The 19,108-nt window shown below is 40.3% G+C and overlaps 1 protein-coding gene across 1 annotated transcript in view; it reads right to left on the reverse strand.

Annotated features, from left to right (window-relative positions):
- Window positions 1-1,447: 1,447 nt before the first annotated feature.
- The window catches only part of TAF3 (TATA-box binding protein associated factor 3), a 146,623-nt gene continuing 128,962 nt past the window's right edge, over window positions 1,448-19,108 (reverse strand). Inside the window, exons 4-6 of the mRNA XM_079701278.1 lie at window positions 5,714-5,969; window positions 2,650-2,756; window positions 1,448-1,835 (exon numbers count right to left, since the gene is read on the reverse strand). Coding sequence (XP_079557404.1) covers window positions 1,721-1,835; window positions 2,650-2,756; window positions 5,714-5,969 — 478 coding nt within the window. The 3' untranslated portion in view covers window positions 1,448-1,720. The remainder of the gene's footprint in view (window positions 1,836-2,649; window positions 2,757-5,713; window positions 5,970-19,108) is intronic.

The raw sequence follows: 19,108 nt of genomic DNA on the forward strand, positions 1-19,108 counted from the left end.
TTTCTTTGTAGGGATAGAAAAACTTTGACTTCTAGAACAAGGAGGGCAATGAAATACTGCAGTCTTGAAAGGGTGACTCCATTTCCACTGATTTGCAATTTAACATTCATGGCAGAAAGCCTCATTTCTCTAACCACATGTATGTTTTAAAATATGATTCATACACTAATATCAATTTACTTGGCATTTAAAAACATCACAATTTCTATTAATATATTTGTATTAGGTTCAAAGCCCATATTCTAGTATTCAAGATATCCATTACACTGGCCCAAGTTGGGATTACTTCAAAATCAAGTAAAAGTCCATATTTATTCCAAAGTTGCTAAAATATGCTAATAAAATTAAATTTGATGTTTTACATTAAAAATAAAATATTTGGTTTATCTCTCAGACATCTATAACATATAATAAATAGTGGGCAGTATAGTAATATAATAAAGTTTTGTGATACCCTGAAATTTGATGAGTTTTCTTTAAAAAAAAATTTCATAATATACTTCATTTCAGCCTTAAACCACAATATCAATGAACAGATTTGCAGAAATAAAACAATATAAACACAAAATGCTACAGTATATATATATATATATATATATATATATATATATTTCTTTTTTTTTTTTTAACTTTCGGGGAATCTACATGTCCTTTGAAACAAAAGGAAGTCAAAGAAATTTACAGAAACAAGAGATAACAAAACAATTTCAAATCATAAACCATAGGTTTAAATTGCCTTGTTTTCCTTCCAACTGCTCGGGTCCTTTCCCCCAGTGTTTTGGGTACTGCATGGGTTCAGCTCAAGGTAGGTAACTTTGAACTACACATGGCTCTTTTTTTCTAGCCTTCTTTGCTTATGTACAGCAGTAATTACAGACATGGCTGAAATCACAGCAGATTTCAGAGAAAGCCAGAATTTAACACGATAAAAATTTTTTTTAAAATAACTGCTTCATAAATATTTATTATTTACATTAGGGGAGATCTCCTGGTCTGAAGAGTTTTTATACAAGTTGATGAAATGGATAAGCTGTGAGAAGAACACCAGCAGTTTAGAGAAATGGGCAAAGTCGGGAGGCAACAGAGACAGAAAATAGGTGAGAGTCAACAAAAATAATTTGCACAAAAGCCAACAGGACATGATAGAAACCTTTTTCTTAAAAAATATAAGGTATTTCACAAAAAGCCTGAACATTTTACATGTTAGTACTAAAAACAGGGAGGGAGGGGAAGCTTCATATATTTTTCATCACAAAAATATTTACCGACACTCCACCTGGAGTCTTCTTTTATGTGATTATGATTATCTCACTAGAGAGGGAAGGAGGCTGGAGGCGCAGACAGACTACCAACATCACCCTCAGTCACGGTCAAGGCAGGCCACACGCCATCGTCTCATCTAACACCTTAAGGAAAAGGCCCTGGAGAGAATCAAGAAAATCGAAAGGGAAAATTATGGTCTTTTTATTAGTAATACTTGTCACTGGTAATAGAAAACGGAGGCGAGGTGGCCCCGGTGCCCCGCCTCCACGTGAGCTTTCCTTCGGTCGCGACCACGTGGCCCCGGGCCGGGGTGTTCCAGAAGGAAAATCCCTGCGGGTGGTGTGTTTCTGTCCTCAGTCTTGCGAGGTTCATAACCGGCAGGAACGTGGTGGGAGGTGACACGGAGGCGGGGTTACGGCACCTCCCCCGAGGCGTCGGGACAGGGGCCCCCGGGGTGTCAGTGCGCCCGGTGCTTCCTCTTTTTGTGCTTTTTATCCTTCTTTTTGTTGGCACACTTGGGACAGAACCACTGCATCTCTTCCGGGGGCGCGGCCATTATCCCGACGCAGGGCCTGCATGGTTACCAAGGAAGAAAAGGCTTCAGTTCAGACAAACAAGCTTTACTTATCCACACATTCTTTTCCTGTGTTTTTAAAGAATTTCAAGTCATTAAATAATGTCCTAAGTCTGTGGTGTATTTACCAGAAATCCAAGTCACATAGCTCTGACGGATGCTGCGCTACTGCTGGGCGTGTGGGTGATCACCTTACACAAAGCCCCTCTCCAGGCCCCGCTGGAGAAATTAATTAGCTCATTCATCCTTTCAGCCAGAAATAGTCTCATGCTTCTGAGCCACGGCTTTGTTTTTATCTCAGAGATATCATATAGCACGTGACTAAGTGGACTCCTATCTTTTTATATCTGATATTTTCAAGATAAAACAGAAAGGCTGTTTGCATGCATTTTGATGGCGTTTCTTCGGTTTTGGGGGGGCGCTGAAGAGGTGCAGAAACCACACAAGCTGTCCCTTCACTTCTGCACTGACACGTTTACGGGGGTTCCCTTAGCGTTGCCGTCAAGCACTGCAGCTGCTACAGAAAACGACTGGCAAGAAAGGAAAGGGAGCCCCCTCCAGCTCCTTTTCCTTTGTTAAAGCAGGAGGATACATAAGCTAAGCAACACATTTGGAATTTAGGCTGAACAATGATAGGCCAAAGACTCGTGATTTTTGGAATTCACATGAACGCCTTTCTCTTGGCAGTGATTCTGCTCCGTACGCTGCTCTCCGGAGAGGAACTGCCCTGGGAGAAAAGCTAGGATGGGCCAGAGACACCCCCACACCCCGTGTGCAGAGCCCCTCCCCCCAGGGCCACGATGGGGACTCACCAGTGGTACCAGTCGTCACAATCATCACAGCCAATCATGGGGCTCCCGTCATCGGGCTTGTTGCAGCCGGGACAGATCCAGATCTGGTTCCCCCACTCGTCTCGGATCTGCGGTTGCAGAGGAGGGAGCAAAACAGAGATGCTTTGAGGAGGAAGTACCCAAAAAAGGGCACAATAAGGATCATTACTTCACACTGCGAAGCTAATACACTGACAGATTAAACTAAAAACAAAACCAAAAAACCCAGTAGTTAACAATTTAGTAAAGCTGTGATCATGGTCATCACTATCCTGGGATCACCTGAAAAAGCAAATGGCTACTAAGTGTTCAATGATAAGACATGCTTTTTCTTTTTTTTTGGCCCTCGGCTTGCAGGATCCCAGTTCCCGACCAGGGATTGAACCCAGGGCCCGGCAGTGAAGGCCCAGAATCCTAACCACCAGGCCATCAGGGAACTCCCAAGGCATTTCTAATGAATATTTTAAACTCTCTTTTGTAAGTCATAAAAACAAAGCATTTTATAATAATTTCTGTGAGCAATATGACCTACGGCCACTTTTATCTAAAGAAATACTGTAAACACACACATCCTGAATGACTAGGGTTTTCATGGAAGTAATGACGAATATTTTTGAAAGCTATTGAGCTCAACTCAATGTTGTTTCCTCCATCGCATTCACAGGCCTGGAATTAATAAATACGGCCAATGTGCATGTATCGCCTTATTACTTATTAGCCAAACCCTTCTCCTGAACTAGCTGATAAGATCAAGGATATAAAGGAGCTGTTACTAAGTAACTTTCCATTCCCTTTATGACATTTTCAGTAAAGTACAATCAACTAAAGGGCAAATGAAATAAGGGACGCGCGGGAGGCCAAAGAGCCACACATTTTCATGTTATTTTGCAACAAATAACGCTGTGCTCTGAACTTTGCTTTACTTAACTTAGCAGTTCCAAATAAGAAGCATCCCTAACTGAACAACTTCCTCAAATTCCACATGAACAAGACCGATTTGGAAGAAACAATTCTATGATGGGCATTTAAAACCAGGAATGATAATTTTCTAAAGTTTTTCCAATCACACAGCACATAATTTCATTCAGTTTATTTTGCAAGCTATAGTCTCTTCTGGTACTTTAAAATACAACACTGACTAGATGTGCAGGAGAGATGGCTTTCTGTGTGTGTGAGGGTGTACGGGGGGCAGAGATATTTCATTCCACTGATGCGCTATTTTAAGGCTGACCAGTCTCAAAACGGTCTCTACAGAGGCAGAGGATGCTGATGTGAAGGCTTCCTAAACAAATCTGTGGGTAGCTACATCCCTGACTCGGTTCTCTCTAGTTTCAAGGGGAGAGACCACCAGTTAGCACGTGCCAGCTGTCTGGGGCGAAGGCTGGCCCAGCACCCTGGGCCCTGAAGCTGACATGCATGGCCAGTCCTGCTGCTGGCTGACCTTTCTTGAAATTAGGAGGCCGTGACCCTGTGACATGAGAAATCTGCCACAGCACCCATAATAACTAACGCCCAGCCCTTCACGGTTTACTAAGTTCTTTCAAATGTCTTACTTGGTTTCATCATCCTAAAACAACGCTTGGCTAGGTTAGAAATGGGGAGACTGGAGCTAAGGGAATGTCAGTTCCAATGTCACAGATTGGGCAGTGACAAAATCAGCCTTTTTGCTGTATAGCCTGTGTCTTTCCTTCAATTCACACATTTTGTCTTCTGTCTACAAAGTGTCGCTGAGGAGACAGAAGGCATTTCATCCATGTTGTCTATGCAAATCTGATCCATCTCCAGGGAGTTAACTCAAAAATCCACTGGAGAATCAGAAATCAGCGACCACCTAGTCTATCAACCCCCTAATCCCACCTGAAGAAATGGAGGCCGAGGAGATTAAGTGTAAAATCCTCCCCGATTAACCCATCTTGGGGTGATGTGGCCTCAATTAAACACCTGTAGCAACTGGTCCTTGAATGGACTGACTTGATGATCACAGATTTTTGTATCATGTCTTCTATTTTTACCTTGAATGGCCAATTGTTTTCTTCCTGTTAATACTTCATGTCTTTATATCCTCTCTGAAGATTTTTGAGATTTTCTTCTTATCCTTCGTATCATTATAGTGCCTCAAATACTTAATGATTAATTGAAATTTCCTTCCCAAATGCCTTTAGAGATGTAATACTTGCACGATTTATAACAACAACAGCAGGAATCTGACCCCGCCACCCTCCAGTCCCATCTATTCAGAAAGACCCAAACCACTGCTAGGCTGACACATCTCAGCCCACATACGTGGTGATCTCGGCTGCGTCAGCTCAGCTAGGACCTCCATGTGCCTGATACCTTTCTGTTGCCTGTTTATGTGTCACTCTACAGAGCTCAAAGAACATGTTTATGTAAGTGCTTTATTACTTGATTGAATTCAGGGCTTGAGTAAGATCTGATACTAGTAAGTATGGGGAGAACACGTAAAAACATGACAACTGTGCGATCTCATTCATCAAGGTGAGTTTTTCCACCCGAAGACAGGCTTGGACTCAGGAAGCTCTGTGGCTAACAGTTCATTTCCATTCACTCTGCAGGCCCTGGTATGCTCTGGACCTTAGCCAGTGAGTTACTATAATTAGTGCTGCTGCTCAGAAAGAGCAGCTGGCCCATCAGACGTGTGTATATCACACAAATTATACTCTTAAGTGAATCACTGCTTGATCGAGAAAGTCAATGAGGGGTTTAACTATCACTATTCACCTCTATATTTATACACTGATTGTGCTGTGTATAGGTATATAGTCATCTTCCAAAACAATGCCGACTAAAGAAAAACAATGCTCTGACATTATTTATGGAGACTAAATATGCAAACATCCTAACAATACTTTTCAGCCGAAAGCTTAAAAGTGCAATGAAAATGGCTTTCTAGTCATAAAGAATTGCCTCTGAAATTCAATAATGATTCATCTGACACTGCATTTTTAATTGGAAACATTTTCATGAGGGAAGAGTGAGCTCTTAAGTGGCTGTTTCTCAAATGCTCCAAAAATAGAAAGTAGCGCACCACGTAAGTGCTGACCGTCTCCGTGACCACACTCCGGACGGGGGCTTTCGAACTGGCAGATCCCGAGGCGGCGGGGGCTGGAGCGGGCATCCCGGCGAGGGGCGTGCTGGCCGGGGCCAGGAGGGGCAAAGGCACGGGGGCGGGGGTGACGTGCACGGGGACAGGGGCGGGGGCCGGCGTGGGCGGCGGCGTCTTGGGTCTGTTCAGAGAAGGCGCTGGCTTAGCCTCGGGGGCTGGGACAACTTTGCTGATGACACTGTCAACAAAAGAGAGAAAAGGAAAAGTCAAAACACATAGTTGAGTCAAGCCAGGTAGCTAAAACATGATCGCACAATCGCTTGGTTCTTCTAGCAGCAAAAGACTTTTTGGAGAGTCCAGAGAGCAATGGAGCTCAGGGTTAAAGGCCCTTCCCCAACCTGCTTCTCCACTTACTCGGTCACGGCTGGCCGAGATGCCAGGCAGCGGGGGTGAGGCTCCAGCTCCTTCCCTGGTGAGGTCGCCAAGCCGTGGTTAGAGCTGTGTGCTGCTCTGTCTCTTCATTAACACTGTCTTACCCACAGAGCCCATGCCGGGGAGGAGAACTAGGCTCAGAGCCAGGATATCTGAGTTCAAACCCTACGTTTTCCACAGGCCGGCACGTGACCTGGGGTAAGTCATTTAAAAGTTAAAGTTAAAGGAGGCAAGGATATACAATGGAGAAAGGACAGCCTCTTCAATAAGTGGTGCTGGGGAAACTGGACAGCTACATGTAAAAGAATGAAATTAGAACACTCCCTAACACCACACACAAAAATTAACTCAAAATGGATTAGAGACCTAAGTGTAAGGCCAGACACTATCAAACTTAGAGGAAAACATAGGCAGAACACTCTATGACATGAATCACAGCAAGATCCTTTTTGACCCACTTCCTAGAGAAATGGAAATAAAAACAAAAATAAACAAATGGGACCTAATGAAACTTAAAAGCTTTTGCACAGCAAAGGAACCCATAAACAAGGCGAAAAGACAACCCTCAGAATGGGAGAAAATATTTGCAAATGAAGCAACTGACAAAGGATTAATCTCCAAAATGTATAAGCAGCTCATGAAGCTCAATATCAAAAAAACAAACAACCCAATCCAAAAATGGGCAGAAGACCTAAATAGACATTTCTCCAAAGAAGATATACAGATTGCCAACAAACACATGAAAGGATGCTCAACATCACTAATCATTAGAGAAATGCAAATCAAAACTACAATGAGATATCACCTCACACCAGTCAGAGTGGCCATCATCAAAAAATCTACAAACAATAAATGCTGGAGAGGGTGTGGAGAAAAGGGAACTCTCTTGCACTGTTGGTGGGAATGTAAATTGATACAGCCACTATGGAGAACAGTATGGAGGTTCCTTAAAAAACTAAAAATAAAACTACCATATGACCCAGCCATCTCACTACTGGGCATATATACCCCGACAAAACCATAATTCAAAAAGCGTCATGTACCACAATGTTCACTGCAGCTCTATTTACAATAGCCAGGACATGGAAGCAACCTAAGTGCCCATCGACAGATGAATGGATAAAGAAGATGTGGCACATATATACAACGGAATATTACTCAGCCATAAAAAGAAACGAAATTGAGTTATTTGTAGTGAGGTGGAGGGACCTAGAGTCTGTCATACAAAGTCAGAAAGAGAAAAACAAATACCGTATGCTGACACATATATATGGAATCTAAAAAAAAAAAAAGGTCATGAAGAAACTAGGGGCAAGACGGGAATAAAGACACAGACCTACTAGAGAACAGACTTGAGGATACGGGGAGGCAGAAGGGTAAGCTGCGACGAAGTGAGAGAGAGGCATGTACATATATACACTACCAAATGTAAAATAGATAGCTAGTGGGAAGCAGCCGCATAGCACAGGGAGATCAGCTCAGTGCTTTGTGACCACCTAGAGGGGTGGGATAGGGAGGGTGGGAGGCAGGGAGACGCAAGAGGGAAGAGATATGGGGACATATGTATATGTATAACTGATTCACTTTGTTATAAAGCAGAAACTAACACACCATTGTAAAGCAATTATACTCCAATAAAGATGTTAAAAAAATAAAAAATAAAAAAATAAAAGTACGAGTTACTGTGCGCCTCTAAGCAGCTGGTGTTACACTAGGTGCTTTCCATACATCACCTCCTCTAGTCCTCACAACAACTTCAAAGAAGTTATAGTGACCCCGTTTTATAGATGAGGAAACAGGATTAGAGAGAGAAAGGAATTTGGGTAAATGGGTGGCAGGCTTAGAACCGAGGTCTATTTAATTTTAAAACTCTTCTTTTCTTTTTACAAAGTACCTTTATTTGAGGGGAAAAAAAGGATATCATCTCAAGTTTAGAGAAAACGTATTTGCTTCTGGTCTCCCTCCCTCCCTCCTCCAGAAGGAACCACTGTCCTCCAGCCGGGAGCTGTGTTTCTCAATTTTTGTTCTTTGAACTTTTTCTGCCTTTGCAGATACCCATAAACAATGCATATCGTACTGCTGTTTTATGTGTTTCAAGTATATAAACAATTCACACTATATTTATCGTTTGCAACTAGCTTTCCTCACCTAGTTTTTTTTTTGTAACTGAGATATAATCAACATTGTGTAAGTTTGCATAATGTGTCGGCTTGACACATTTGTAAACTGCAAAATGATTACTGCAGTGGCCTTAGCTAATACCTTTATCACACCACATAATTATCATTTCTTTTTTTGAATGGAATTGTTTGGATCTAGTCTCTTGCAACCTTGACATTTGTTAATACAGTATTGTTGACTATAATCTCCATGCTGTGTATCAGATCCCTAGAACTTATCTGTTTACTAGTTGCCCGCTTAGTTTTATGCTCTTGATTTATCGATATATATTACTTATTTTAATTGCTATATAGTATTCCATAGTATGAATAAGTCAAAGGGTTTTTGCCCATTGCCCTACTGACTGTATGTATTACCTACTGACTGTAACATTTACCATGTAAATGTTACATGTTAACTTGTAAATATGGTGATGAATCTCCCTGGGCTATATTCCTAGACATAAAGTTTCACCTTTATTAGGAATCCGGAGCTGCTCTCTAAAATAGGCTGCACTGACCTACCTCTTCTTACGATCCCGCACTGACCTTTCTAGACCTTGCTTTTCTGATCAACAAAGTATAAATAAAGATAGCTGCCCGTGAGGGCTATGGTGAGAACCTGAATAGGGAGGAACGCGTCAAGAACTATGTACAAATGTGAAGTGTCATGGCCATTGCTCATGTCATCCTCAGCATTGTCATGACCAATCCACACAGGGCCTCTTTCTCAAAGTCCTTGTTTAGAAAAACACCTCCCCTACAAAGCACTGATTCTTTGCTATTCTGGTCAGAAGACTACACAACAGTATTTCAAAAATTCCATCATTATACAAGCAAATAAACAGTGCTGTTACTTGCTCTCCACTTGTTTCACGTGAGTGTGATCACCTTCCTAACTCGAAAGTAGCCAAAGACCAAGAGAATTTAACATGGGCTGTTTGTCCAGGAGACACTCAATAGATGCTTAATGTAATTCATAGTGAATATTTATCCAGTACTAACCAAGTTCCCAGCTGTTGTGAGTGCTGGAAAGCCTAGTGCATGCCGGCACCTGCTGAATGTTTACTTGCCCATCTCACTTGACCCTCATAACAACCAAATGAAGTAACAAGTGCTGATATTATCCTCCTTTTGTAGAGAAAGAAACCAAGGCACAGAGATTAAGTACCTTGCGCAAGTTCACAGACTACTATGTGGCAGAGCCAGGATTTAAACCCAGGCAGCCTGATTTCAGAACCTGTGATCTTAACAACTACACTCTGCTGTCTCTCAGTGCTTACTGAGTGAGGTTTGCCTTACATGTAAGATGAGAGGTCCAAGTTATTACTATGGCATTTATATCCATAGGGCAAGCACTCCTTATTCTTATGGTTAGACTAAAATTTAAAAACACTGTTCTGGGAGGCAGTTTCCCATAATGGTTTAAAATATGGGTGCTGGTGTATGCTAATGCACATATATGGAATCTGAAAAAATGGTACTGATGAACCTAGTGACAGGGAAGGAATAAAGATGCAGATGTACAGAATGGACTTGAGGACACAGGTGGGGAAGGGGAAGCTGGGACGAAGTGAGAGAGTAGCACTGACATATATACACTACCAAATGTAAAATGGATGGCTAGTGGGAAGCTGCTGCATAGCATAGGGAAATCAGCTCGATGCTTTGTGACCACCTAGAGGGGTGGGATAGGGAGGACGGAAGGGAAGCTCAAGAGGGAGTGGATATGGGGATATATGTATACTTATAGCTGATTCACTTTGTTGTACAACAGAAACTAACATAACATTGTAAAGCAATTATACTCCAGTAAAGATATTAACAATAAAGTAAAATAAAATAAGGGTGCTGGAACCAAAACTAAAGGAAAAGCAGGAACCCAGAGAGGTAAGTAGAACACAGATGTTTCACTCTGAGGGCATTTGCGTATAAGGTGAATCTGATCTTTGGTTTTGATACAGGGGACAGGTTTCAAAGCCCAGGGCCTGTCAAAGTGGAAAGTCTAATAGAATTCCCTCCCCACATTAAGGACTCCCAACAGGCTATATCAATTAGGTAAGAATGAATCAGATCTCATGAATTCTCAACTCTGGTGGTCCAGGACAACATATTTAAAGTAATTTGGACTTGTAATGCACCTAGGTACCCAGCACTAATCATCTTGAAAGGAAGTAACTTAAAATCTAGGCTTCATATTATTAATACAGACAATTATTTAAGAAAAAAAAGCAGCACGGAATCAAAGATAAACATATAAGGAAGCAAGGCTGCAACAGGGAGAACCAGAAGAAATAACAGACAGTATAAAGAGATCCAAAAAGACCGCAGATACTACAATTATCAACTACAAAACAACTCTGCTTATAGTGTTTAAAAAAATAAAAGGCAAAACTGGAAATTATATGCAGGTAATAGGAGGTTACACAGAGTTATCTAGCAGATTTGAAAAGATCCAAACAGACCTTACAGAAATGGAAAGAACAGTAACTGAAATTTAAAACTCAGTGGATGGGAGAACTATAAACTGAATAGAACAGAAGAAATTACGTAGAATGTAGCCTGGAGAGGCAAAGAAAATACAATAAAAAGGTCTAATTAGTACTGTTTAATTTAAATTCTAGAAAGAGAATGAAACAGAGGTAAAATGTTAACAAAGAATATCTGACTTTTACAGAACTGATGCAAGATACTAATCCACAGACTTAAGAAGCCCAACAAATCCCAGGCAAGATAAATAAAAAGAAATCTATACATGCACACATCAGAGTGAAAAGATAAAATATCACAGGCAAAGAGAAAAGTCTGAAAAGAGTCCAAAAGAAAAAAGGACAATTACTTTCAAAGAAGAAACAGGTGACAGCTGACTTCTCAACAGCAATGCTAAAATCTAGAAGACAGTGGAATAATATCTTCAATATGCTAAAGGCAAATAAATTTTGTCTTCAAAAACATCTTTCAAGAATAGGATGAGGGGCTTCCCTGATGGCGCAGTGGTTGAGAGTCTGCCTGCTGATGCAGGGGATACAGGTTCGTGCCCCGGTCCGGGAAGATCCCACATGCCGCAGAGCGGCTGGGCCTGTGAGCCATGGCTGCTGAGCCTGCACGTTCGGAGCCTGTGCTCCACAACAGGAGAGGCCACAACAGTGAGAGGCCCTCGTACCACACACACACACACACACACACACACAAAAAGAATAGGATGAAATAAACACATTTTCTGGCAAGCAAAATCTGAGAATTTGCCACCAGTGGACCCTTACTAAAAGAAATTCTAAAGTAGCAATTCCCAAATTTTTTGGTCCTAGGATCCCTTTACAATCTTAATATTAGTGAGAAGCATAAAGAACTTTTGTTTATGTGCATTATATCTGCCAATACTTACCATATTAAAAATTGAAACAGAGAAATTTAAAAATAATTAGAGAGTTCATTTAAAGATAACAATAACAAACCTGTTACACGTTAACAGGTAGCATTTTTTTTAATGAAAAGCAAGTGGCAGTTTCCTACAAGTTAGCTGCAATGTGCAATCTAAAACCATATCAGGGCTTCCCTGGTGGCGCAGTGGTTGAGAGTCCGCCTGCCGATGCAGGGGACACGGGTTCGTGCCCCAGTACAGGAAGATCCCACATGCCGCGGAGCGGCTGGGCCCGTGAGCCACGGCCGCTGGGCCTGCGCGTCCGGAGCCTGTGCTCCGCAACGGAGAGGCCACAACAGTGACAGGCCCGCGTACCACAAAAAAAAAATAAAATAAAAAAAAAAATAAAACCATATCAATAAGCTTTTCATATTCTGTTATATTAAAGTCCATTGATCTGTCTGGCACTTTGAATAGATATTTTACCAATGCATGATTTTATAACATCATGCACTGGTGATCTGGAATATTGGTTCACTGAATTATGCAGATCTTTCAAATATTTATACATTATATAATATTAAAAAAATCATATTTGTTGGTGTTACCATCCATCTCATCAAAAATTTCTTAAATTGTTGAGGAGCTGTCAATTTGTAATGATATGTTTTCCAAAATTCTAGCTTTCACGTAAAAGCTTGAATTTTATCATCTATAACAAATGCTCTCAGGTATTTTCTTTGAAATAACAGTCTTGGGCCTTCTCAAAAATATACAACATCCATGGCTGCTTTGTATCCTAACTGTGTGCATATCTGTCTTTATCACTCACATTAGGTGGTATATTCCTTAGGAGTAAGGTATGTACTATCTTATTTGTCTTTGAATTATCTGCAGTATTAAACAGTGTCTTGATACATATTCATCAACTTTAATATGTTTAATGCCTAATATTACAGGAAGAATGCTCCTATAGAATAATTATTTTACTTTTGAATATTTTTTGCCTGTTTAAAATATTTAAAAATAGGTCAGTTTCCTCTATTCTTTCCTTCCTGCCTACCTTCCTTCCACACTACTTAATGAGTCCCAAGACCACTGAGATTTCTATTTGCCAACATGGATTCTAATTCCTCATCTGTCTACTCATTCTTAGACCAAGAATGATCACGACACCAATGCAAGGTACAAACACATCATGAAGGTTTCATTCTTTTATCTGAAATGCTTTTAAATTGTTTTAAGCTATACCAAACCCGTAATGAATATTATTTGCCTTGCCTGACTCTTTCTCAATCCCCTTTAATTCTCTATTTTTCTTAGATTTCTCCTTTTCCTACAAGGCCTGTGAATGGTGCCCATGAAAATGGTTTAGCATTAGCAGTGCAGCCAATGGACGTAAACAGGCTGTTGATCAATTTATGGGGCAGTACCTGAAATCTCAGAAATACCTACTTGTACAAATCTTATTTTTCAATTCAGAGAAATGGTCTTTTAATGAAAATAACTCATAATAAAGATAATCCTTCCAAAATGCCAAATATTCCTCCAGTTCAATTAAATTTCCCCTTTAAATTTGGTATGTATTGATATATATATTTATATTTCTCATTCAAATGTCCTGAGTAGCAAAAGGAAAAAAAATAAAAGTGGGTAACTCAGTGTTGATGAGACAAAACACGTCCTAATTTTCTGCTTCCAAGAGATTAGATTGGTATTATATAGGCTCTAAAGTGACTTGTCTTTCCCAACTCTTTTGAATTTCACCAGAAAATTCACAGTTTGAAAGTTATTTGATTCTAGCTGCTCAGTTACTTTTGTGGTAACTGGAGGCACAGTTTTGAGAACAATTCTTTTATTATCTCTTTACTTTTGAACATTACAGAAAAAATACATAAACAGTATCACATGATATAATTTCTCATCACTTGTGAGATAAACTATCGTTACTCAACCTAATATGATCATTGTAAAAATAATTTTGGATTCCTATTGGCCTCCACCGCCAATCTTTATTGTTTCCTACTTCTAAACAGCACTTTCTCTGTACTTCTTCCCTTTAGTGGCACTTTCCCTCCTCTTTAACTGCACAGTAAGCTCTCCTCCAGAGCTCTCTGTTGAATAAGCAATGTCTTCAGAGTAACCAACACTGCCCACAGCTGGGTCCCACAATGGCTCCATGCTGCTAACATTACATCTTTTGGAGGATTTGATCAGAGGGCTCTAGCTGCTATAAACACTGGTGTTATTCATAAAAACATGCAGAAGGAGGATTTTTGGCAGGATTTCTTTACCTGTTTCCCTAGCACAAAACACTGAAATAAATAGAGTGGGTCATGCGCTGCCTGGCCTGTAATGCAAACTCAACAGCTTGACAAGTCAACAAAGGGCCTGTCCTCACCTCTCCAGCCACACAGAGGCTCCGAGGTTAGAGGCAAACACCATTTGGATACGTCTACATGGGGAGTTTAATGATCCTCATTAGTCAGCAATTGTGTGCAAACACTGTGAAGCCGGCCATCAAAGTTATCAAAGTCCGTATGACTGGTTACTGAACTGCACAAAATTCAAAAGTTCCCTCACATGGCTCACTTATTTGCCTCAAAAGCCAACAGCCATTTTTTAAATGGTGACAAAACGATGCCATAGGTAAAGACTACTGTAAGCACCTCCATGAATGTTATATAAACTTCTTAACAGGGAAGTTCTTTGATGTCTGGGAGAAAACCCACTTTGATTAAAATATATATATATATATATATATATACACACACACATACACACACACACATATTCAAGCCACAACTTGATTTTCTTCTTCAGATTTAGAACTTTGATCAATCTCAGAAATACCATGCACCTTTTGAGATACACATGAAACAGATTCCCATGTTGTACTGTAAACTAAGATTTCACTATATATTACTATAAAACCGGATCACTGTGTCTGTGATTATCTAAAACATCACAGTTTTGCTCTCTTACTTTTCTTGTAAAAGTCCTGGAAATACTAAGCCCAAGTGTGTCAGGCAGCCTCCTCCCACCCTGGTGGAGTGTCCTCGCAGCCTGGGTGGGCTCTGACTCGGACAGCTAACAGGATATCATGAAAACAACTGTGTGTGACACCCGAGCTAGGTCATAAGAGACACTGCAGCTTCTGCCTTGCTCTCTTTTGGATCAGTTGCTCTGCGGAAGCCAGAGGCTAAGTCATGAGGACACTGCAGCTGCCTTAGGACAAGGCCCATGTGACCAGTAACTGAGGCCTCCTGCCAACAGCCATGTGTGAGCCCGCAGTGCATTCTCCAGCCCTGGTGAGGCCTTCCAGTGACTGAGGCCCTGGGCAGCAGCTTGACGGAGACTGGAGTCAGAACCACCCGAATTCCTGAGCCACGGGAAACTAGGAAGTAGCACGTTTATTGCTTTAGCTGCTAAGTTTTGGGGTCATTTGTTATATGTGGGAATAGAAAATTAATATACCAAGTATTTAATTTATCGCATTTAGGTATATAAACAAATATTCAGAAGTTAGGAGAAATTATATTTTAGAGCATCGGTACTTAAAATGCCAAAGTGTAACACAGTCATTTCCATATTTCACATGTGATCAAAAGGAACAAATAACAAAGACAATTATGAGAATCAGTGCTATGTTGATTCTTCAAATCAATCATTATCCTTATTCTTCTTGATCCTCACAGCTCGACTTTCAGCATTCATATAATTAGCACATAACTGTAAATGGATTTAATTCCTCAAGCTCATGGCTTGCCTCTTGAATATTTACATCATCTTATCTTGTCATAGCCCAAGTACATACCAAGTAGCAAACATTTTGTTTTTTAATTCAGGCATGACCTATTTGAAAAATGAAACAGATCGCATGAAGTAATTAGAGGCAAATATAGCCATTGTAGAATCTTCATTTCCAAAGAAGATACCCAAATGATTAGACTTCTATTGTCAAATGTTCAAAATCTGTAAAATACCCTAAAAGGGCATGAATACTTAGATAAATAATAAATAATGCATACTTCCTCATTTTTGCAAACAGATATACAAAAGGATAATTTAAAAAAAGAAATAAAGATGGTAACCTATAGGTCGAGGGGGATAAAGGTAGAGGGAAAGGGCGGAAAGCAAGATGTCTCTGAACATATTACATAGTTTCAACTTTGGGGGCAAGTAAATGTCTTACCTATTCAGAAAATTAAATTTATAAAATTGCCTACAAGTCAAAAATAAATGGAAAGGAAGGAACCTCAACGCATATCTTGCTGGTGACACAACCACACACACAGAATTATTTCAGGTGACTTAAGGAGGCCAGCACTTTGGACCTCCTCAGATTCTGCTCCACCCAAGTCTTTTCTGATCCTTCCTTGCTGGAAGCAATCACCTTGAACTTCTGTATCATCTGAGATGTATCTCTTATAGACTTTAACACTCTCTACCTCTATTATGATTGTTTACATCTACGTTCCTGAGAGAAGAACCAACATCTGATTCAAATTTACCATTTGCACAAGTGTATCTCCTTCGACACAGTTTTACTATGTATATAATCAAAATTAGTATTTTTCAAATGCAAAACCACTTAAAAAAATGTAAAACCATGAGGGTGTTGTCTAGAGCACTGTCAGGGTTCTTTTCAAAAACCAAATTCCCTGGAGTCAGAACTTCTAAAAGATTTTGGGATTTTAGAAAAGCTTCTGCTTCTCTCCAGCAAAGAAAGGGTACAATTAGTAAAAAAAAAGCAAAACCAAATGAAACTGAACATTCAACACTGATGAAACTTCACTTTTAATACTCTCTGAGCCTGGAGTCTACAGAGGAGGATGAGATGCTTTTACATGAACATATGCTAAAGTTGCAAGTTAACCATAAAAGATAAACCTTCACTCATTCATTCATTCATTTTAGGATTAAATAACATCCCAGTTACTCGAAAACATTAAAAGCAGTAAGATGATATTCAGTGAACCTGAAAAATGAACAGGATTGTGATTAAGATTTGTATCTCACTGTAGTGTTATAATATTCAGTTATTCCTGAAGTCATGCTTGGAAAACCCAACACTACTACTTCAAAATATATTAAAATTTGATAATAGCTGCTGTGTCTTCACCAAAAACCACCAGGCTTTACATGAATTTTTATCTTTCTCAGTAAATAGCATGGAAAAAATATCATATATATATACTTATAGCATGTGATATATATAGAGATGTATACACACACATATATTTTTTTTCACCTTTGTGGACTAAAGAAGCAGAAGTAATTATTAAAATCCTAAGTAATACAGCATAGAGAGCTAAAGATGGGCAGTCAGTGAGTGTGCTCTGGGGGAAAAGCTACTCTCAGATTCAAAAAAAAGTAGATTCAAATTGAGGGGTGTCACTTTTCATCTATCCAGAGTATATGAGAGGTGCATCTGTTACTAGATAGATAATGCAAGTCTTTAAAAAAATCCCCATTTCCCTTTTACATAGACTACAGAATGACCGACTTTACATTATTTAATAAAACACATTTGGAAACTTAGTCACTCCATCTGTAGGATCTTCCAATTCCTTTAAGCAATTTATTTTCAGCATCCTCTTATTACTCAAAGAACCTCTAAAGTTAGGCAGAATACCAAGAGTCACAGTTTAGGAAGGAGAAGCAATCTCTGACAGAAGATTTCAAGACCAAACGTAGCCTTCCCATTGTACTCCAGGGCTAAGAGTAAGCTTCCTCTATCCCCTTCAGCCCTCTTACTTAAGGGGTTTTTACTTGATAAAACCAACTCCTAATGTTACAGCCATTCTGGAAAAGTAACTCAATTAAACTTTATTTTGATACCACTTCAAATCTATGAAAGCTTGTTCAAACAGAGTGAAAATCAGTGTTATGGTTCAACAGATGAGAGACTGTTTCAGTCCATGAATCCATCTCAACAAATATTTATCGCCCGTCTACTATGTCTCCTACCCTTGGGTGGCTGGGTTCAAGGTGAATGGGGCACACCCTCAATTTCCAAGAAACGGGGGAAGACAGTCACATAAAGGTAGATTGATAAAGCATACGAAGTTGAACAATTTGGATGAAAACAGTGTATTCTGGGCACTTGGCAGAAGGATGGCTAGCCTGGGGTAGGGGTGGGAAGGTGGGCTGTGATCACTTTCCCTAATGACAAGTGACAGTTTTAAAAGATGAATACGAGTGACTCCGATGAAGAGGCAGGGGGGCGGAGGCATTTGAGGCAGATGGGACAACCTGAGAAAAGGAATAAAGATGCAAAGCATCCTGTTCTGCATGGGAAACCATAAGCAGTTTGGAAGTGCCACAACATATAAAGCATAAGCGTTCTAGACAGATTGCTCTGGGGGGACTAAGTATGGAGAACAGTTCTGAGAGGCCACAGGAAAGGAGAAGAGGGTAAGGAACTGACAAATATTGTCGGTAAGGCGGGGAGGGGCTAGGGACTGGTTGGTTGTCGGGTGGGTGAGGGGTTGGGAGTAAGGGAGGGAGGTATCCCCCTGCCTTGGGTTTCTGTGATGCTGGAGCTTTTACAGTTAGAGGGTAGAGCTTAGAGCTCAGATGGGTGTAGGGTGATCGGCGCTGGGTACTTGATTTGAAAAGTGGAAAACTGAAAAATCTGTTATTCTCTCTAGGAGGCAAAATAGCTCCAGTAGCTAAGGGCATTTGTGTTTCTGAGCTGAAGGCATCTTTGCTTGGCAGGGGAGGCAGTTCCAGAGGCCTGTGAATAGGCATCAACATCTTTCCTCCTCTGGTGCTGATGACTACTTGTGTCTAGACAAGGAGGAAGGACCCAAATTTGAAGATGGTGACTGGGAGGTGTAAGAGTTCAGGTGACATTCAAAGGAGACCTCACAGGAAAGGGTCTTTCTCTTTCCTTAAGTTTTGTTCAAAACAACACTTTTGGAGCTGGGAGGCATTCATGTCTTAATTTTCAGATGTCCCGTCTGGTGATATGACATAAATAAAATGTCCCAATTCTCCCAGTCAGAGTGCGTTTGTCTAATTTCAAGTTACTCTAGAAACTAAGACAGCTTGAAAATGAAGGCTCTGATCTCATCATCAACAAATAAAAAGCATAGGGAGTACAAGGTTGGGGAAATAATGGTGTATTCAATTTGGAAAGGCCATGTTTGAGGTGCCTCTGGTCTTTCCAGACTTTCTAGCAGGTAACTGGGCAGACTAGTCTGCATTTTGGGGAGAAATCTGAGCTGGAAGTAAAGATTTGGGAATCATCATCACCTAATTTTGAAAAGAGTGAAAAAGAAACTTTAGGGAGAAAGAACAGAGTAGTAGGCCAAGGGCAAGAAGAGAAAGAAAAAGTCATCAAAGAAAGATAGAAGCAACGATGGAGAAAGAGAATCAGATGCACGTAGTACCAAGGAAAACAAGGAATAGAGAGTT

Source organism: Hyperoodon ampullatus (assembly GCF_949752795.1).
Source record: "Hyperoodon ampullatus genome assembly, chromosome: 3".
NCBI lineage: Eukaryota > Metazoa > Chordata > Mammalia > Artiodactyla > Ziphiidae > Hyperoodon > Hyperoodon ampullatus.